The 21,238-nt window shown below is 41.6% G+C and overlaps 1 protein-coding gene across 1 annotated transcript in view; it reads right to left on the bottom strand.

The window, feature by feature from the left end:
• SYT11 (synaptotagmin 11) overlaps positions 1 to 21,238 on the bottom strand; it is a 32,639-nt gene that overhangs the window by 7,069 nt on the left and 4,332 nt on the right. The window contains exons 2-3 of the mRNA XM_054010406.1: positions 3,852 to 4,675; positions 250 to 370 (exon numbers count right to left, since the gene is read on the bottom strand). Coding sequence (XP_053866381.1) covers positions 250 to 370; positions 3,852 to 4,675 — 945 coding nt within the window. The remainder of the gene's footprint in view (positions 1 to 249; positions 371 to 3,851; positions 4,676 to 21,238) is intronic.

A 21,238-nucleotide genomic window follows, 5' to 3' on the forward strand; every position in this document is an offset into this window, starting at 1 on the left:
TTAAAAGTTGTTCTCTATTGTGCCTGTGTGTGGTAAATTTTTATTGTTGCACTGACTTCAAGGCATTAAATGGAAGAACAAACACTTCAGATCTAGTTGACGAGTTAACCAATAAAAAACTGATCCGTAAATACAGTGTAAATTAACACTCCATTTCACAGCATTCCCTTTGTGTTTACAGGGAAGAACAAACTATGCATCAGGTGGAGTGCAGTAAACTATTAATAGGCTGGAGAAAATAGCTTCTACCTGAGAGGCCAGTGATATCCATTTTCGGCAAATGTCTAGCTTTCAGCACCACAACAGTCATTCTCTGCGCAACAGGCTGGTAAGACAGTGAGACTTGCAGCTCTCCTCTGCTAATGCATTTCTGTGGAAAAGAAGCAGATACAACTGAGAAGACCTGGGAGGTAATGAACAGGTGCCAGGAGGTCACGACCACATTACCCTTCCCATATTGCTAAATGGGAAGGCCTGGCCTGGCCTGAGCTAGATGGGAGAGAGATCCCCAGGGGGTGTCTCACAATGGAAAAAATGAGAATCACTGCCTCAGGGGGTGTCTCACAATGGAAAAAATGAGAATCACTGCCTCAGAGGTTGGCTTCTGAAAAGAAAACAATGACCAGATTAGGCTCAATATTTGTAATTATGGGGGAATATGAGGCTCCTGTTGGGAAAGCTTTTGAAAGTACCAATGTTCAGATAGAATTGGGGGACGTGAACTCAGTATTTACAGTTACATCAGTGCCAGCCTTTCCTACCAGGAGGTACTGTAGAAAGAGAGGAGCAGGAACACTGCCTGCAGGAATTTCACAGATACAGCAATCCCAAGAGATGAACCTATCGTTCGTTATGTGTTAATTTTATATCAGACACACAAGGTGAGTGAGGTAATATTTTTTATTGGACCAACTTCTGTTGGTGAGAGACAAGCTTTTGAGCTTAGGGTATGTCTACACTTGCAGAGTTTTTGCACTGTAAGTTTCACCAGTGATAGGGAACCGGTGGAAGTAAAATGCTGGTTTGTGTACTCACTCAATTCCTCAGGCGTCATAACATGTTTACACTACCAGCACTTCCATCGCCAGAGCAGCGCTGTAGGGCAGCTATCCCACAGAGCAGCTCTCTCGATAGGTCTTGTGGGAAGGAGGGGGTGAGCGGAAGGCATTCTGGGTCCCTGCTCAGTGCCCTGAGCTGCCCTGCTTCATGTCTCAGGAGCCCCATTACTTCCTGGTTTCTTCATGGCATTTTTTTTAAAAACCTCCTGCTGTCTGGCTGCTTGCCCTGCCACATCTACAGACAAAGGGAAAAGGAGCTTCAAATGTCCCGTGGCTTACAGAGGGAGAGGTGGACGTCAGAGCAGCGGAGATGCTGGCCAGAGTGGTCGCTTTTGGAACTCTGGGATATCCTCCGGAGGCCAAAGGGTGTTTACACTGCTAGAACGTGTCTTCACTTTCAAAGCAGCGCAAAAAGAACAGTGGTAAGAGCTGTATGCCTCTCGGGAAGGTGGTTTTCTTTTTGCGGTTAAACTTCTGAGTTTGACCACAAAAAGTCATTAACAAGTATACTGAGCTATGGTTTTAGCGCAAAAAAGGGACTTTTTGCGCTTTAAATGATAAGTGTAGACCTACCCTAACACAGCTCTTCTTCAGGACTGGGAAACGTACTCAGTATGTCTCAGTTAAATACAAGGTAGAACAGACAGTTTTGCATAAATAGTTAACATATATTTCAAGGGACTGTTCAAGGTGAAATGGCCTATTAACACCTCTCAAGTCATGGAAGGAGGGAGTAGAAGGCAGCTGGGGAGGGAGGGGAGACATTAGTGCGTTATAGTGTTTCCCAGACCTGATGAAGAACTGTGTATGCTCAAAAGCTTGCCTCTCTCACCATCAGAAGTTGGTCCAATAAAGGATCCATCTTGCCTCTGTAATATTCTGGGACCAACACAGATACAACAATACTGCATAGTTTTATTCCAAAGGCAGTACTCAAAGCAGGGATTATAACAGCCCAGAAGATGTTTGTTTTGTACAGTAGTGCGTAGTTATGATACAATGCACTATAACTGCAAAATGTGAAATTTTAGTACCAAAGCCCTGACTAATGTGTTAACTATTTGATTCAGATGAAAAATCAGTCTTTCTTGGGGATTATGCCACTCTTTTAACCACATTTGTTCACCATAATCAGCATTAACAATTAACAAACAGAAACATTAACAATTATATGCAGAAATAATACCTACTTCATTTAAAATTTCCATTTACCCCACGTTCTGACCCCGTATACTCTAGCAAGTCTACAACATCCTATAATTTTGATAGCTTGCTTTTACCATATTTCAGCTCAGAGCTAATGTGCCCCTCAAAAGCAATTGGAGGAATTTCTGAACTCCAACAGAATGAAAGTTTATATTACCAGATGTAATTCCCACTTCCCAAATACCAGTTAGAAAGCTGCCTAATAATGGTGTCAGATTATAATAATGGCATTTGCCGTAGATCAGCATTTTTTTATTTGTACAATTTTAATCGTTTTTGCCATACAAAACAATGTAAACACTTCTGGGAAGAAAATTATAAATATACATTCTGCAATATAATTGTTGCTTAGTAATTATATGTTAGACCCTGAGTTTAATTCCCAGCTCAGCCACAGGCTTTTATGTCATGTCCTTGGCCACTGTAACCTATCTTTATGAGCCTCTCTGTACAATGCGGATGATGATGATAATCCCTTTATCTTGTCTATTTAGATTAATTCCTTGGGGCAGGGACTGTCTCTTACTATGTGTTTTCACAGGGCCTAACACAACGGGGCCCTGATCTTAGCTGAAGGCTTCAGATGCTATTGTAATATAAATATTAATGTGAAGGATATGCAGAATATAAAAATCAGGTAGGAATGTTTAATAGCCATGGAATAATTAATTTTTAAATACAGAGTCCTGTGTTACACATTCACTTCTGGAGCACTACAGTACTTCTCTACTATCATTTTAAAATCTTGACCTTTAGTAGATTTGGAGTACTTGTCCCAGTATGTGAATTGCAGTGATTTTCTAGGTGCCAAAAAGTTAGGCGTGGTGACACTAAGCATCACAATGCCTAAACTCCTTTTGTGCATTCAGGCCCCAGTGAGTTAAAGATAAAATGTATAACAAATCAATACTAAACTACTTTCAATTTAGAAATGTACAAGAAAACAAATCAATGTGTATTAAAATTTCCTTACCCAAGTGTGCTTTATTTCTAATTTTGCATGACAGGTACTAAACAAAAATGGAAAATAAAGCATTAACCCATAATTAGAAAAGAGACATATACACAGCAGCAAATTACAAGCGAGTCAACCAGCATTTATAGACTCTCTGTTAAAAATTCTCTCCTGGCTGATGTGGTCCACACTTTACTGTTTTGGTTATAGTGACATGCTGTGATTCACTTTTGCAGCAGTGACACCTAGCTGTTTGAAACACTAGGGTTTAAATGAAATTATTATCATTAATGAAATGATTATCAGGCACTAAATATAAGAGGAGACAAGTACTTCTGGGGGTATTTGATTTTGGAACCATTTACATAGTGACTTTTGGACAAGGGCCCAGAACATACATAATCTGGGATTTAATCTTGCAAGCCTTTCTGATACAATTTCTCCCAGTGACTTCAATGGGACTAGTACAAGTAAGAACTACTCACATGAATAAGGGTTTGCTGTATTCCTGGTTCCTAGACGTTGTGAGTCCCCTGTGCCAAGAAAACTCAGCCTGACTGGGGATCAGCTTACATAGGGTCAAGCATAGCATGTGAAGTGTGTCTCCAAACTCCGAGAGAGAGGTCACTTACTTGTATGTTCCTTTTGATGATCTCCCGGGTGAGCTGGACCTTTCCAGTGCTTGGATCCACTCCAGCGAGGGGCACCATGACTTCTCCAATCACATCATCTCGAGAGAAGCGATCAAAGCTCAATACCAGGAAGTGAAGCACCAAATCCTGGAGCTGGCTGTAGGGGATCCCATAGAAGGTAAAGGTCTCATCAAAGACAGGGTCCAGGGTCTTGCGCAACACACGAGTCTTTACTCGATGCCTTTTGTCTGGAAGAATTGTCATCTTGATGTAGGGGTCAGAGCCCTGAGTCTGCTCATCCATCACTGGCAGCCCATGGGCCTCTTGAATGGTCACCACTAATGCTTTCTTGGGGAAATTGTAGTCCACTGAGAAAGTCAGTGTTCCCAGCAGGACATCCTCTTCTGGGGAAGATGGGGAGGAGATTTTGCTCCCACCTGGAGTGATGCTTTGGTCTGGACTTAGTTCATCTCCATAATCCACTTTTATTGGGAGCTGGTCAATACAAGGGGCTGCATTCATCCCATTTGGTGCCTTCTCGGAGCTCACTAAACCAGCTTCTGCCGCATCTACCAAAAGGTTTCCTCTTCCAGTCTCTTTGACAGTGCCGTTCTTGTCTCTGCGGATCCGGATAATCTTCTTCTTGTTACTCAAGGTCTCCGGATAGATACTAATGCCTTTCAGCATGTGAATGAATTTGTAAGGGGGGGTTTTGTGCTTTTTTTCTGCTTGCTGGTGGCAGCATGTCCACACAAACACTGTTACTGAGACAGACACCACAAGCACCGTGGCACCAATAAGTCCTGCCACAATCGGAGGCACATCTGTAAAGGAGACAAAACAATTAGGGATGAGATAGTCCCTTAGGACGAGTATGTTCATACAGCACTTAAAAAAGCATGTTATTCTAACAAAAGAAAATACCCTACACCTCGTACAACCAATGAACCTATCAAGTAAATATGGTCTATTTATTACTCAGGGATCTTGGTGACAGAAATTCCTTTGGAGCTTGAAATTATTTCTCTAAAATTGTTCTTTTCCATGTGGGACTCGGTTCCCCACACTTATAGATGCGCTAGGTTTTGCTTAATAACATCTTCAAATTTTTATTGCCTTATTCTCTCAAATCAATTTTGTATGCCATCACCATCAATGTCAACACTGCTCTAGTAAAAGTGTTTACTAGGGAACTACAGTTTCATGGGCCATAAGAGGCGCTCTCACACTTTATATCTTCTTTAAAAATAGTACTTGTTTCTATTTTAATATCAGCAATTGAGTAATAAGTAGTTACACTATTTAGAATCCAGAGTTCTGTCACACTTAAGTAATTTTAAATATTAGACATTTTGGCCCTAAAATAATTGACTGTTAGGACTATAACCTCCCACCCCTTCAAATACTTGAATCTCAGACACTGCTATAGATTTTGGAGACTGTCAATTGTAATTTTGTATATATTAAAAATTTACAAAACTTGTTTCCATTTACATAAGGATTTTCATCCTGAAGGATCGCATAGCATTTTATGAGCCTTACAGAGTACATATAGAGGAATCACTTCATTGACCACTAAATGCAACTGTTTCTGGGATGGAAAGTGGTAGCTAGTAAGAGTGCATATTGAAACTAGACAAGTGTGTAAGGCAGGAAGTGTAGAATATCATAAAAGTCAACCTGCTAGGAGAATTTTAGTTAGATTTTAACCAGGTGCTGAGACTAACACCCCTACTTTTGAGAAGAGTGCCATGGGATATGAAATGCCCACAAGTGTGTCTCATCCAAAAGTTTATTTCTATGTTAACCATTCCCATTTATGGCCAATTAATTTCTCTGCTTCCACACCTTTCTCAGTGTCATTACCTGTTGTCTTCCATAGCTTGGTAGACTGGCAGCTGCAGAGAGAGGAAAGCTTTCTAAAGGGGTGTTTCACTAGGGGTGTTTCCCTATCACCCCCAAAGAAAAAAGTCCTACCATCTGTGACCAGGGTCCCAGTGGGGGCCAGCTGTGGTCACTCAATTAGGGTGAACTGCAAAGAATAGGGCAGATAATCCCCCAAAAGCTGGTGGATATTCCAATACTTAGATTTACCAAGCCAGCATAAAACAGCTTCTTTATTACCTTACTGGTTACTCAGAAGTCCAAACAATACAGTTCCCTTAAAGTGATCCAGCCTCAGACCGCCATCCATCATAATCATAAGTCAAATATGATGATTTCTGAAAAACTTATTTCATCATATAAAAGAAAAGGTTCTACCAATCCCAAAGGATCGTACATATTACCTCCCAGGTTATTGAATATTCCAGATCTTACCCAAATACATGCTACAGCCAATTCTTATTAAAAAACAAGACAGAGTATGGTTAAAAGATTAATGTACATACAGACGTGAGTTCAATTCTTAAGATTCAGATTCATAGAAGAGATGGTGAGCTTTATAGCTGCAAAGAGTTCTTTCAGAAATGGTCCATAGGTTATAGTCCAATGTTTATATTTCAGGGTGATCCAGTTAGGACTGGGATCTCAGTCCTTACGGCCTAAGCTTCCCCTCTATGAAGCCTCAGGCAGATCTGAGATGAACAGGATCAGGACCCAAGGATCTTTTATACAATTTCATGTCTTCTTTGACAAGTTGGAGTTCCTCCAGGAACAAAAGATAATTAGGATGACTTTGAAGGAGGTCCATCACCAGTACTTGGCTATAGAATTAACATAAGGCAATTTGCTTGTTCCTCCACCATTCACAGATGACTTGCTATACATTTCAAGGAGAGATGAGGTGTTTACAATTCATTTAAATGCTAGGATGTTCTTTTGATCTCTGAATGATCAGAATACAGTATAGACAGGGACTGTTGGTTACATTTTTACATTTAACAAATTTGTTAGTCTCTAAGGTGCCACAAGTACTCCTGTTCTTCTTTTTTTGGTTACATTTTGTTGACCATTTCTTTATACATGCAAATACACAAAAACACAGCCATTACCTCCCCAAGTCTTTAAGGGTTGAATTTGAGTCCTTTATTTTGCAGGATGTTTAACCCTTTCTAGCTGTGTGTCATACCCTCAACGTGAGACTGGTGTGGAAGGGAGAAATTAAAGCTCCTGGATACACCTTAAGGACCTTCCAACATTGATATGTGCTGTGTTTACATTGAATTCTTAGTAAGGCCAAATTATTGATGCATGCTTTGGCCCAAGTTAGAAACTTAGTCCGTACTTTGTGAAACACTTGTGATTCCAGGGTTTAGTCTATGTGTTGACTTAACCTAGCCATTAATGTTCTTCAGAGAGCACTTACTTTGGCATTCAGCCATGAAGGCTGTGAGGTGTTGTATCTCAGTTTCCCTTTTGTGCACAACACATTAGGTCTGCAATATCTTTTCTCCTGTGTACAGTTAATGCCTGTATCTAATCTTGAAACTATGAAATATCAGTATCATAAGGCCTTTTAACATAAAGTGTGTTCTTATGTGTCATTCTTAACATGTTCAAGGGTTTTTCCAAAAGATTAGGCACATCTGTACATTTTTACAGTTTTTGGTATTAACCAACATGTTAGTTACAATTATTAGCATTAATATTAACATCAGTTCTATCGTGTGTACATTTATAATCATTTTTGTCATACCAAGCCTTTTGTTTAGACAAATCATTTGTTAGGTTAGCTTGTTCAATGTCCCTTTTGAATCTTAGTAGCTTTTTCTTTACTTTAGGATTTTTCTTAACATAGGATTTCAGTTTAATCACTTCCTTGAGGTTTTAGTATTTGGAAGATGAGGGAGGCAAGTTTGTAAGGGCATTTTGCTTTTTAAGAGTTAGCTTGCTTTTCTTTTTTTTCTTGTCAGCTAGGAAGTTTGTATGGACATCATGCCTTAAAGAGACCCAACCATTTTCTATCATTATGTCTGAACTACAATTCTCCTGCTTTTCACCTACCAATTTCTGCATCCGCAAGGTATCAATCGGATGCACTAGAGCAGTGTTTCTCAAAGTTTTATATTGGTGACCCCTTTCACACAGCAAGCCTGTGAGTGGACCCCTTTTATAAATTAACACTTCTTTTTATATTTAACGCTATTATAAATGCTGGAGGTGAAGTGGGGTTTGGGGGTGGAGGCTGATAGCTCACCCCCCCCCCATGTAATAACCTTGTGACCCCCCGAGGGGTCACGACCCCCAGTTTGAGAACCCCTGCACAAGAGCTTACTAAGAAATTACATGACAAATCCAAAGTATCTATGGGTCTATTCATAAGGCTGCTCTGCTGTGTAAAACCAGGAATATAGACTCTTTCTTCAACCTGAGACACAGACTGTTCACTTTCAATATTAGCTAAGGAAGCTTCCTTTAAGCTATTCACAGTAGATTTTTCCTAAGCAAATTCAGTGGATTCATTTTCATTTGAAAGACTTTGACCATTAGGCACCAACCAACTTTCCTCAGAAAAGAGACTGTTTACTATCAACATTGGCCCATTAAGAGTCAATGGAAACAATTTATTTTCATAGACTTCACCAAGAAATTCCTTTCCTTCTGCAATATCATGCATTGCAACAAATTCTTTCTGAGCTTTATTTATGTCCAGAACCGACTTTGGCACAACAGACAAATCACCAACCTCCTTCTGAGTTTCACATACATCCAGACTCACCTCTGGCCCATCAGGAGGATTTTTACACAATCCCCTTTCAGGTAAACTGCCAGACTTCATAGTCAAAAGATTAGAAGCATTCTCTTCCTTGTTAAGTTTCCACACTGTCAGTGGGTAACATAGTTAAATCACCTTCATGCTTTCCTTGTGCCCTGACTATATCAACCTGATCAGACAAGGTTGTCATCTCTTTACCTAGCAACACACTAGCAACAGGCAAAATAAAAGCACCAGAATCGCTTGGTTTCTGGGAGCTACTTATGACATTAACTGGATGCAACCTAGTTATAATGTCATTATCCCTAGCAGACACAAATTTAGGACCACTTCCTTCCTGGGCTTTAGTTGTATCCAGAATCAACTCTGAGTTAACTAATAAATGTTCATAGGCTGATAGGTTTCTTCTGTCTGCTTTATAGACAGAGAACTAGAGAGACACTGTTTCTCAGCAGGCATGCTGCTATTCAAAACAGACAATTGGAGATATCTTTCTCTTTGTCTCAGCACCCATGGCTGATTTCAGACACATACCCAGACAGTGAGACAGCTTCCTTAACAGGCAAGTTGCCACTCCCAACAGATAAACTGCTATTCTCCATAGATAAGAGTCTCATTACACTGAGCTGCTTTAAACAAATCATCTCTACCCCTTTCAGGCTTACTTTCACAAACTTCACTTGCTAACAATTCTTCACTTACCAAGACTGTACCCTTTCCTTCCTCAGTTAGGGCACCAACTTTAATTTGCTCTAGAGAAACATTTCCCTGAGCCTTATCTAATAGATTTACTTCTGAGATATCAGACACTCAGAAATTTCTTCCACATATACACTGCCTTCTTGCACAGACAAACAGCTATCTTCATCCAACAAGCATTTGGAGAAACACTCCATAGGCAAGTCTTTGCCCTCTAATAGACACAGGTTCAGGATTATTTCTTTCCTGTGAGTGACTTATATCAACCTGATTGAACAAAGCTTTAATATCATTCCCAATCAAAAGATCCTTAGGCAATAACTGCCTTACACCAGCTATAACTTCATATTTAACACCGTTTCATTCAAGGTGGATTTTGGCTAAAGGCACACTTACAGTAAACTCAGAGGATTACAATATTCACACACTGATCTGGTAAGTAATCTTCCTCTTTGACAAAATGTGCTTTAACAAGAGTGATGTTAGTAGCTGTAACTTGCCCTAAATAGCTTTTACCATTGACTTTTACATTCTCTGCCCAAGTTATGGGGCCACCTTCACCTGAGATCACAGTAAAAGCATTTACATAAAAGGTGGCAGTGTTGGGGTATATTTGGTCACATACAGATAACTGCTTAAAATCAAACAACATACCAACATAGTTACAAACTGGATAGATTCTATCCCCATCTGTTGTTGTTGAGAGGAGCTGGCTTTTCAGGATGATACAGTTCCTGTTGTTCCTTTATTCGCTTGAGTTAGAGCTTAAGCCTGTCCACTTTTGCCTTAGCTTCTAGTTCCTGCAATCGAATATATGCCATTCTCTGTTCATGTTCAAAACACAGGTGTTCTCTTTCCATATCAGTTATTTTTTGCCTTTCCAGAAACTGAAGATATGCCATTCTTTGTTCAAACTGCTGCTGGTTTCTCACTGCAAGCATTTTCACTGGGTTTGCTTCCTTATGACTGGCAATTAACAGATTTTCAATTTGTGCTCTGGGGCTTTTTTCTTAAAAGACAACCTCCTCTGTGAGCACAATTCTTCCAGGCTTTTTCTGTCAGGATCTTGATCATTGCTCACTCACTGTAACTGATTTTTAACCCTTAAACTCTCCAATATCTGACATTAATTTTTGACAAGCATGTGGTACTGATCCAAAAACCTCAATTAACCTGTGGTAATCCTAGCACAACTACACCACTGTGGCCAGGGTCCCAGTGGAGGCCAGCTGTGGTCACTCAATTAGGGTGAACTGCAAAGAATTGGGCAGACAATCCCCCTAAAGCTGGTGGATATTCCAATACTTAGATTTACCAAGCCAGCATAAAACAGCTTCTTTATTACCTTACTGGTTACTCAGAAGTCCAAACAACACTGTTCCCTTAAAGTGATCCAGCCTCAGGCCTCCATCCAGCTATCTAAGTCAAATATGATGATTTCTGAAAATCTTATTTCATCATATAAAAGAAAAGGTTCTACCAATCCCAAAGGATCGTACATATTACCTCCCAGGTTATTGAATATTCCAGATCTTACCCAAATACACGCTACAGCCTATTCTTATTAACTAAACTAAAATTTATTAAAAAACAAAAGAGAGTATGGTTAAAAGATCAATATACATAGACGTGAGTTCAATTCTTAAGATTCAGATTCATAGCAGAGATGGTGAGCTTTGTAGTTGCAAAGAGTTCTTTCAGAAATAGGCCGTAGGTTATAGTCCATTGTTTATATTTCAGGATGATCCAGTTAGGACTGGGATCTCAGTCCTTATGGCCTAAGCTTCCCCTATATGAAGCCTCAGGCAGATCTGAGATGAACAGGATCAGGACCCAAGGATCTTTTATACAATTTCATGTCCTCTTTGACAAGTTGGAGTTCCTCCAGGAACAAAAGATAATTAGGATGACTTTGAAGGAGGTCCATCACCGGTACTTGGCTATAGAATTAACATAAGGCAATTTGCTTGTTCTTCCATCATTCACAGATGATTTGCTATACATTTCAAAGAGAGATGAATACAGAGAGGTCCCATGTTTACAATTCTTTTAAATGCTAGGATGTTCTTTTGATCTCTGAATGATCAGAATACAGCATAGACAGGGATTGTTGATTACATTGTTGCCCATTATCCATACACATGCAAATACACAAGAACACAACCATTACCTCCCCACAGGTCTTTAAGGGTCGAATTTGAGTCGTTTATTTTGCAGGATGTTTAACCCTTTTTAGCCATGCGTCACACCATCATTACCACCAGTTCAGCTCCACCAATGGAAGCAATGGTGAAAGCATTAATGTAGACAGGGCTCCAGGTGGCTTCTGGTGATTTAAACACTGAGTTGTCGGTCTTTGCTCAGAGCAGGCCTCAGGTTTAAAAAAAACAACAACAAACAGTTTATTTGCAATTCCTAAAATATAAAATATTCTAAAATACAGGAAATTGCACTTGCTAGTTTAAAATTTGCCAGGAGGGTGATGACCCACAATTTCTTGCCTCCCTATTTTTGCTTTCCTAGCTACAGGCCTGTGTGATTCTAATTGTGACAGATATTGCAATCCCATGCACTATCTTTGGGGTCCATTGTATGAAATTTATTAATGGTTTATGCATGATTGTGTTCTAATCCATGGTGGAGGCTTACCACGGATCCTCCAGGAACTAAAAAGAGTAGGGGAGTAGTTATAAGGGGGTGATTACCCTGGAGATTGTAAACAACTCCAAAGAAACACCACCCCCTGGGGTGTTTGAATATACTGATTGAAACTTGGTTTTTCCAGAGATTTGGACAAAGAGGCCTTTCGGTATAAAAAGCTGATACATGGCTTTCTTTTGATTTGGCAAACAGACAGGACCCACTTGTGGAAGGTTTGGACAGCCTTTGGCTTACTAGAACTTCATAAGACTGAGGGGTGGTAAGTTTTTAGCATGCATATAGGAACTTTTATTTTTTATAGCTTCCCTGTAATGTTTTTGACCTATGTATAAATGTATTTGCTTGGAAGAATGGTGGTGTCATTGGTAAAAACACTAATTGTCTTCTGAGAGAAAGTAACAAATGGGCTGGTCGTTAGGCAGAGGGGATTGCCGGGGATATCAATGTGCAAGGCAGGGAGGTTTGCAGCCTTAAATCCTGCCACCCTGGTCAGAAGGAAGTGAGACAAGGGTTACACCCATAGAAAGGTGACAGCTGGAGACCAGAGATCTGACTGGGCACTTCTGAAGTAGACCACAGGGGGGGGAATAGAATTATAGTTACCCTGAAACTGGGGCACTAATAACTTTTTTCTTTACATTTAAGGTTGTGAAAAACTAGACATTTTTGTTACAGGTATAAAAGAAAAGACTAGTAATATCCCCCTGTGGTTCCTGTGCCTTCGAAGAGTCTCTTGAAGTCTGATGGATTTTGGGAAATTGTGTTACCTGGGTCTCTGGTTTTCTTCTGCATTAAGATCTGCATGCACTGAGATTGACTGATGGGGAAGCCCAAGGTCTTGTCTGTATAAAACAGCAGTCTGAAGTCCCAGCAGACACACTAGCTCCATCTGCACTTGAGATTTGCATTATTACAAGCAAACAGTTAGCTGAACTTTGTTACTTGTCACAGTGCAGTGTGTTCATCTCAGTTAGTGTAATGCTGTTCAGAGTGTCTGAACCCTCCAGTCATTGCAGTAGCAGTCATAGTGGTTGCCTATCAACAAGGATCCTAGTTTTGTGATACAAAACCCAAAATTCTCCAATAAAAAAAATCCACATTTTTCCACAATTAAAATTAAACGCTCAACTTTAGTTACCCTAGCCACGCTATATACACGTATCAGTGTAACATAATATTTTATTGATATATTTACAATTTTCAAGATGACAGTCCAAGCCCTGCCCATTCTCCTGATTATCTGACTTGCCCCTGTTACCAATTAGATCAGATCATCGGGGTTCTATTGTATGTTTTTATTTTGTACAATATGTAAAAATTAATGATTCTCTTTCAAAACGCAGATTCTTTGTTTTTCTGTGGCAAACATACAGGGGTCCTAGAGATCTATCACATCACACTAAGAAGTTGAATTTTGATAGCTCATGACAGCCCAGGTTGATGGTTTTCTTTACAAACAAAAAGGGCTGGAGACTTTCTTTTATGAAAGTTGACATTTTGTAGTAGAAGAGGGCCACCTAAAAAAATGCTAGCTTGCCAAGTTGCTCTGTGCCTAACTTGAGCCCTAGATTCAGCTGCAGTAGCTCAGAAGAGGGTACAGCAGCCATTGCAGTGTGATCACTGAAAAGGTTGCAAGGGGATTGTGGAACTGCAAGGAGGGCCCAATTCAACCTCACAGCTATAATTCACCACAAATCATGTTAGCAATAGTGAAAGCATTTTTACCAGTCTGTTGTCCTAACCCACTCAGAGGCAGACAACATGGTGGTAAATAACACTTGAGCCCTTTCTAAATTAACAGTGGAGAATTACATCTAAACTGTCCAGCATAGATGAAGCCAAAAGATGCAGTGATTCAGTGCAGGGTACAACAGTGTGACCCTGACTCCAATTAAGTACAATTGGAATAGTGCTGGCAGTATTTGTGGATTGTTGTAAATATTTGTGTGTGGACAGAAGGTGTGTTACAATTGCAGCAAGTATTGTTTTTCTAGTGTAGAGCTAACTTCTGGGAGAGTTTTCAAAGGTAAGAAAATCTCTGTGCGGTTATGAAGAGAAGGGCTAGAGAAAAACAAAACGACTGAAGGTGCAACCAAGCATCTATTTTTGGAGGGGTGGGGGGAGTTATCTGAACAGATCATCTGACCTGTTTTAGATTCACCCATCATTGTTCATCACGGTTTGCTCTTTCTCAAATCCCCATCATACTTCAACTGAATGATGAGAGGAAAGCTTTCAATCCCATCTTTCTTCCTCCCTGGCCTACAACACGTCAGAGAGACCTACATAAACTACTTCCATAATAAAATAAAATACCAGAAATCAGCCTGATCTCTGCGTTATTACAATCTTAGTCAGTGATGGGCAGCACAATCTTAAAAAACTAACCTTTTGTACTGGCTTTCATTCTACACCAGGGGTTCTCAAACTGGGGGTCGGGACCCCTCAGGGGATCATGAGGTTATTACAGGGGGGGGTCGCGAGCTGTCAGCCTCCACCCCAAACCCCGCTTTGCCTCCAGTATTTCTAATAGTGTTATAAATAAACACTTTTTTATATATTTAAGGGGGGTTGTATTCAGCAGCTTGCTATGTGAAAGGAGTCACCAGTACACAAGTTTGAGAAACACTGTTCTACACCAGCTAGACCCAATTTTTTAACAATGCAGCTTTGAAAGTGGTAAATCAGAAAGGTATTTAACATCTTGGATTTTTCATTTTATCGTCTTTAAATGCTCTTTGGTCTTAAGAAGAAAGAGGATGTCATTTGATAGTTAGCCGAACTGCAACAGATTAACATTTAGTGAGCTGAGTGAAAACCTTGAATTCTCTCAGGATACCAATATCTGTATCCTATTCACGGTTTGGTCCTTAGTGTTAGAAAAAACAATTCTTCTTGGACTGCCACTGAAACACAACTTCCCAAAGATAACTGACCCAAGTGATGATAAATTGGCCTCAGGTCCCATGATCTGTGACTAGAATAACTAAAGCACACAGTGTTCATAGATGACATTTACAATTCAGTAGACATGTCTTTGGTTGTTTTTATTTCTAATATTCCCTGTACCCTCCATATGAACTGGATTCTGCTTCTGACATAGGATGTCTTACTAGTTATCTTATCCTCTTTGAAGAGAGACAATTAATTGTTAACAGATTATCTGTATAAATCCCTACAGTTACCCTTTGTAGATAAAAACAACAAGGAGTCCGGTGGCACCTTAAAGACCAACAGATTTATTTGGGCATAAGATTTCGTGGGTAAAAAAACCAAGTGAGGTTTTTTTACCCACGAAAGCTTATGCCCAGTGCATCTGAAGAAGTGATGTTTTTTACCCACGAAAGTTTATGCCCAAATAAATCTGTTAGTCTTTAAGGTGCCACCGGACTCCTTGTTGTTTTTGTGGATACAGACTGACACGGCTACGGCCTGATACTTGACACCTTTGCAGATATTACAAGTTACGTTCCAAAATGCAAAGAAGATGCTGACAAATGCTGTAATCCCTGTCCCTATTCATTCTGATCTCAAAATACTATATAATCCTCAAAAACAGCAGAAAAAGCCACCTGCAAATTTTCAAACAAAAACCCCCCACACAGCTCTGGGCTGGGAACAGGAATTAAAAAGACTCAGCTGAAAAGGCTATTTTTTTGTTTCTGAAAGTTTTAAGCCCCTATTTATAACATATAATTAAACTACAACCTCTGCCTTAACTATAAATGCATTCTGGCCAAAAGAAATAAAAATTATACTGCCTGACAAAGACAGTGCAATTTACAGGAGCCCCTTGCAGACCTCAAGCATAAGGTCCCATTCTGCTTCTAGAGGACCACACAAGGGAGAGCAGACTGGTGTATTAGGTACATAGGAATTGCCAGATTGCTTCCAAACAGTGGACCATCTAGTCCAGTCTCTAACAGTGGACTGTACCAACAGCTTCAAAAGGTCCAAGAAACCCTTCAGGAAGCAGCTATGGAACAGCCTGCCTACAGGAAAGGCTGCTACTGAACCTCCATTAATTAGAGTAGTGGTTTTCAAACTTTTTTTCTGGTGACCCAGTGGAAGAAAATTGTTGATACCAGCGATCCAACGGAGCTCGGGATGAGGGGCTGTGGGAGGGGCTCAGGACTGGGGTAGAGGGTTGGGGTGTGGGAGTGAAGGCTGCAGGGTGGGGCTGGGGATGAGGGGCTTGGGGTGCAGGAGGGGGCTCCAGGTTTGGGGTGCTCAGGGGTAGGGATTGGGGCATGGGGTTGGGGCACAGGCTTATCTCCAGTGGCTCCCAGTCAGCGGCACAGTGGGGGTGCTAAGGCAGTCTTTCTGCCTGTCCTGGAACTGTGGACCATGCTGCGCCCCGGAAGCAGCCAGCAGCAGGTCTTGCTTCTAGGCACAGGCATGCAAGGAGATCTGCAAGGCTCTTGCCCGCAGGCACTGCCGCCCACCCCAGCTTCCATTGACCGGTTCCCGACTAATGGGAGTGCGGAGCCGGTGCTCAGGGTGGGGGCAGTGTGTGGAGCCCCGTGGCATCCCCGCCTAGGAGCCGGACCTGCTGCTGGCCATCTCCGGGGCACAGCGCAGTGTCGGAACAGGTAGGAACTAGACTGCTTTAGCCAAGCAGCACCGCCGATGGGACTTTTAACGGCCCGGGCGGCAGTGCCGACCAGAGCCGCCACGACCCAGTGCCTTATATTCCGCAACCCAGTACTGGGTCGTGACCTGCAGTTTGAAAACCACTGAATTATAGGTATGCCTTGAAACGTGAGAATTTATATTCCTTCAAAAATTTGCCGTTGTGACCCTAGATGTTTTTATTATCCATATAAATATACAATCCCATTTTAAATCCTGACAATTTCTTGGGTGCATGTGGAGGAGAATAGAGAGAGGAGTACTTTCTCCTTTCTCCTACTGGGGACCTGCAGCAGTCTACAGAAACTGGGAATCATTCCTATATGCTGCCTAAGATGTGCAGAAATGTATTCCTGCCCCTCCATCCCCCCTGGTAGTTTTGGGAGTGGAAGGAAAAGTTAGTGTACCAGTAGACACTGGAAACAGCACTAAAAGGGCCTGATCTGCATGGTATGTGTCTAAGGCAGGGGTGGGCAATAATTTTTTCAGGGAGGCCACTCCATGAATTTTGGTAAGTCATCATGGGCTGCACATTTCTACTATATTAATGGAGGGGGTGTAGGGTCTGGGAGGAGTTTGGTACAGGAGGGGGCTCTGGGCTGGGCATTGGGGAATGGGGGGGGCAAGGTCTAGGAGGGAGTTTGGGTGCAGGAGGGGGTTCTGACCTGGGGGTGCGAGGTGCAGGCTCTGGCCAGGAGGTGCTTACCACAGGTGGCTCCCAGCCGGCGGCGCAGCAGGGCTCAGGCAGCCTGCCTGCCATAGCCCCACACCGCTCCTGGGCGACCCTTCTGGGGAGGGGGGCAGCGGGTCTCCGTGCACTGCCCATGCCCACAAGCACCACTCCCGTAGCTCCCATTGGCCAGTTTCTGGTGAAGACAGTGCTGGGGGCAGCGCATGGAGCTGCCTCCCTCCACCCCTGCCAGGGGTGTGCAGAGACATGCCAGCAGCAGCCAGACGCTTCCGGGAGCAGCATGGGGCCACAGCAGGAAGGCAGCCTGCCTGAGCGCCCTGCTGCACCACAGGACTTTTAGCGGCCTGGAGATCATGAGGGGGCAGCCAAAGAGCCCGGTAGGCTGGACAGAAATGGTACGCGGGCCGGCTGTGGCCTGCAGGCCGTATTTTGCCCACCCGTGGTCTAAGGAGATGTGGACTGCAGGAGGTTTACAGTACCACATTCCTCTACTGTGCACTTTAGGAAGTGCGGGGGAAGGTAGCACAGGCACCATGGACCTTAGAAGATCCACATCTCATTAATGCACCTATCCTGTTGATCTTCTAGGAGCTGTGCCAGTAACTCTTGGAAAGTTACTCACAATGCAGCAGGAAATACACTGCGTTTGTGCACTCAGAATAACATGGCACCCTACTGACCACTGGTGTAGTTATAGTGGTGTAAGTTGCAACAGCACAGTTCTCTAGTGAGTAAGCACCAAATGATGAATCACTCCTGCAAGAAACTAACTGGGGACCTCTGCATTCAGAAGCAGTAGAGTTTCCTATCAAAGCTTATTCCAAACAGTCTTTCCCATCTGCCCCCAACCAATTTCTTCACTTTTTCCTTACTCCTATTGTCCTTCGTGCTTTGCCCTTTCCTCCCTCCCCAATCACTCTCACATTCCTCCCTTCAGTGTCTCTACTCCTTTCTTTCATCCTTATGATCAGCTAATCCCCACCTAAGAGAGCACCACTTAGTAAATAAATCAAAAACAAAAATTCCAGCCAAACTGGGGAAGAGAAGAACATTAAACTAACATGACATTTTCAAACCATCACATTGTTCATTCTCCTTGTCTGTTATATGCCTCCTCCTTCTCTCTCTCTTTTTGCCTGTTTAAATTTCAACATCTTCAGGACAGGGAATTCCTCTTATGGGTTTCTATACAGCCTAACACAATGATCCCCAGTCTTGGTTGGGGCCATTAAGTGCAACCATAATACAAAATAATAAAAAATAAGATTCTATTTATTCTCTTGGTGATAACACTGGCACACAAAAGGAGCCTGATGTTCCACTCTGCTACACTAGTTTTATGCTGGTATGACACCACTGATTTCAATGGAATTACATAGACATACAAATGGTGTAAAAGTGGAGACTCAGGCCTCAGAGGTGCATGGTGCAAAGGCTTTTCCTCCTCAGAGTACCTACTTGAGGGCAAGCCACCTTAGCTTTTAAAACCAGATGAGTCATGGACATTGATTGACCCAGATCCCCAAAGGTAATTAGGTTCCTAACTTCCATTGATTTCAGTAGAAGTTGGGCACCCAAATATCTTTATGAATTTGGGTCATTCAAACTAACTAGCACAAGCTCTGTCAAGCAGTCAATTATTCTTAATCAGGACTTTCTGTGATTCTCACAGTTTATTCATTCCCAGGAGGTACTTATATATGTTGAATAATAACCTATGTTTCTTACATCATTTATTTTAGATTATTTTATAAAGTTCTCTGCAAGTAAGAACTAGAAGAGGTGGGAAGAGTGATTGTTTCAGGAAAAGGTACGGAGCTGTATGAATAAAAGGACCAAACACGTTGAGACAGTCTGTACAAGTGTACAATTGTACAGTAGAAGGCCAAGGACATTCTCTAGGTCTGAAAGGTTGTAATACTATAACTAAATCACACAGCTAACTAGAATTAGTATTAGTGGAAGTGTTTAGGCAATATCTACACACACCAGTTTAACTAAAAGTTGGATTTTAAATGTATTTAGTTAAACCAATGCAAACCCCTTTGTGTACATTATTAAAGGCATAGGTAGATACCTTACTGATATAACCTAAATTGATACATGCCATTTTTAAACTGCTTTAAGAGTGCCCATATAGGGTATTGCATCAGTTAAGCTAAAATGATTTAAAAACATCTTTAGTTAAACTGGTCCAAGTTTGTGTGTAGACAAGTCCTTTGAATAATGGCATAAACAAATATTTGGATGTCCCTCATGCAGAATGTACTTTGGTAATGCACAGCACAAGAAAGACTGCTGGGAAACAAACCATTTAACAATGGTCTATCTGCAGAAGCAAGGTTTGATGGCTTCTTTATAAGCGTGCCATAAGGACTATTAGAGAGACATGATGAGTGAGATAATTGTGACATTCCTGTAATCCTCATATTCCTCATCTGTATATAATTGTGATATTGCATTAAAGCACGTCTAATAAGGTATCAGGGGAAAGGTTATGATCTGCTGAAAGACATTGTTCTATCTAAATATGTGTATCATCAATGCATATGAAATTATAAGAATTGTGTTGTATGGTTTTCACTAAAATATGATGTGGGTTTGGGAGGCGCCCAGATACTAGCCCTACAGAGACAATGACAAGGGAGGTAACCAACACCTGGATGGGTGCTGTTGAACAGACATCACCAGCCATTGTCCAGCAAGGGAGCTACAATGCAATGATCCACCTGCATAAGACCACACCAGGGGAACTGCTCAACCTTGCCTGGGGACTCAGCAATGCCCACCAGTCATGCCTGGCCTTGTGTTCTCCAAGCACATGGACTAAGGGTATAAAACAGGACACGGAGGCCCATGCTTCATCTTTCGACTGCCCTCATCTATGCTGCAAGCAACAAAGACACTGAGCAGATTTAAACTCCAACAGAGGAGATCGGCCCAGGTTTCAAGGGTGAAATCTGTGTACTATGAACTGCAATATCCAGTGGGGTGCGAAAACTGCTTTATCTAGATGTTGCCCAGTCTAATAGGGTTGAAAGTTTAGACTGCATGCTAACATTTTATTTTATTTTGGTAACTAACTCTGACTTTTTGCCTATCACTTATAATCACTTCAAAATTATCCTTTGTAGACAATAAACTTATTTTACTGTTTATCTTTACCAGTGAGTTTGTATGAAGTGTGTGGTATAACTGCTCAGGTTTGCAAAGGCTGGTGTATATCCACTTTCCATTGATGAAGTGGTGAACCAATTAATAGATCTGCATTGCTTGTCTTGAGCACTGCAAGACGGTATATTCCTGAGGTGCAAGGCTGGGAGCTGGGGGGATCTGGCTGGTGCCTTTCCCTGTCTAATTCATGAGTGGCTCTGGGAGCATTCATGCAATATAGTTGGGTGTGGGACTCCACATGCGGTTGTGCTGAGTGATAACAGCACCTGGAGGGGTTTGCTGCTTGTCACTAGCAAAGCATTTTGAGAGACACCCAGTCTGGAGGGTTTAGGGGGCACAGCAGTCCCACAGTCCCAGACTGCACCCTGGGGAAACCGTCACAATAATATCTTTTATTGGACTAACTTCTGTTGGTGAGAGAGACAAGCTTTTGAGCCTACACAGACCTTTTCTTCAGGTCTGGGAAACTTTTTTAAATATTAAATTGAGTATCACAGCTTATATAAGGTGAAACAGATTGTTTAGCATCAGTTCCACCTTACACTCTGAGTAAATTTCCCAGACCTAAAGAAAAGCTCTGTGTAAGCTTGAGGGCTTGTCTCTGTCACCAAAAGCAGTTGGTCCAATAAAAGATATTACCTCACCCACTAAAAGAACAGGAGTACTTGTGGCACCTTAGAGACTAACACATTTATTAGAGCATAAGCTTTCGTGGACTACAGCCCACTTCTTCGGATGCATATAGAGTGGAATAAATATTGAGGAGATATATATACACACATACAGAGAGCATAAACAGGTGGGAGTTGTCTTACCAACTCTGAGAGGCCAATTAAGTAAGAGAGAAAAAACTTCTGAAGTGATAATCAAGAT

Source organism: Malaclemys terrapin, chromosome 21 (assembly GCF_027887155.1).
Source record: "Malaclemys terrapin pileata isolate rMalTer1 chromosome 21, rMalTer1.hap1, whole genome shotgun sequence".
NCBI lineage: Eukaryota > Metazoa > Chordata > Testudines > Emydidae > Malaclemys > Malaclemys terrapin.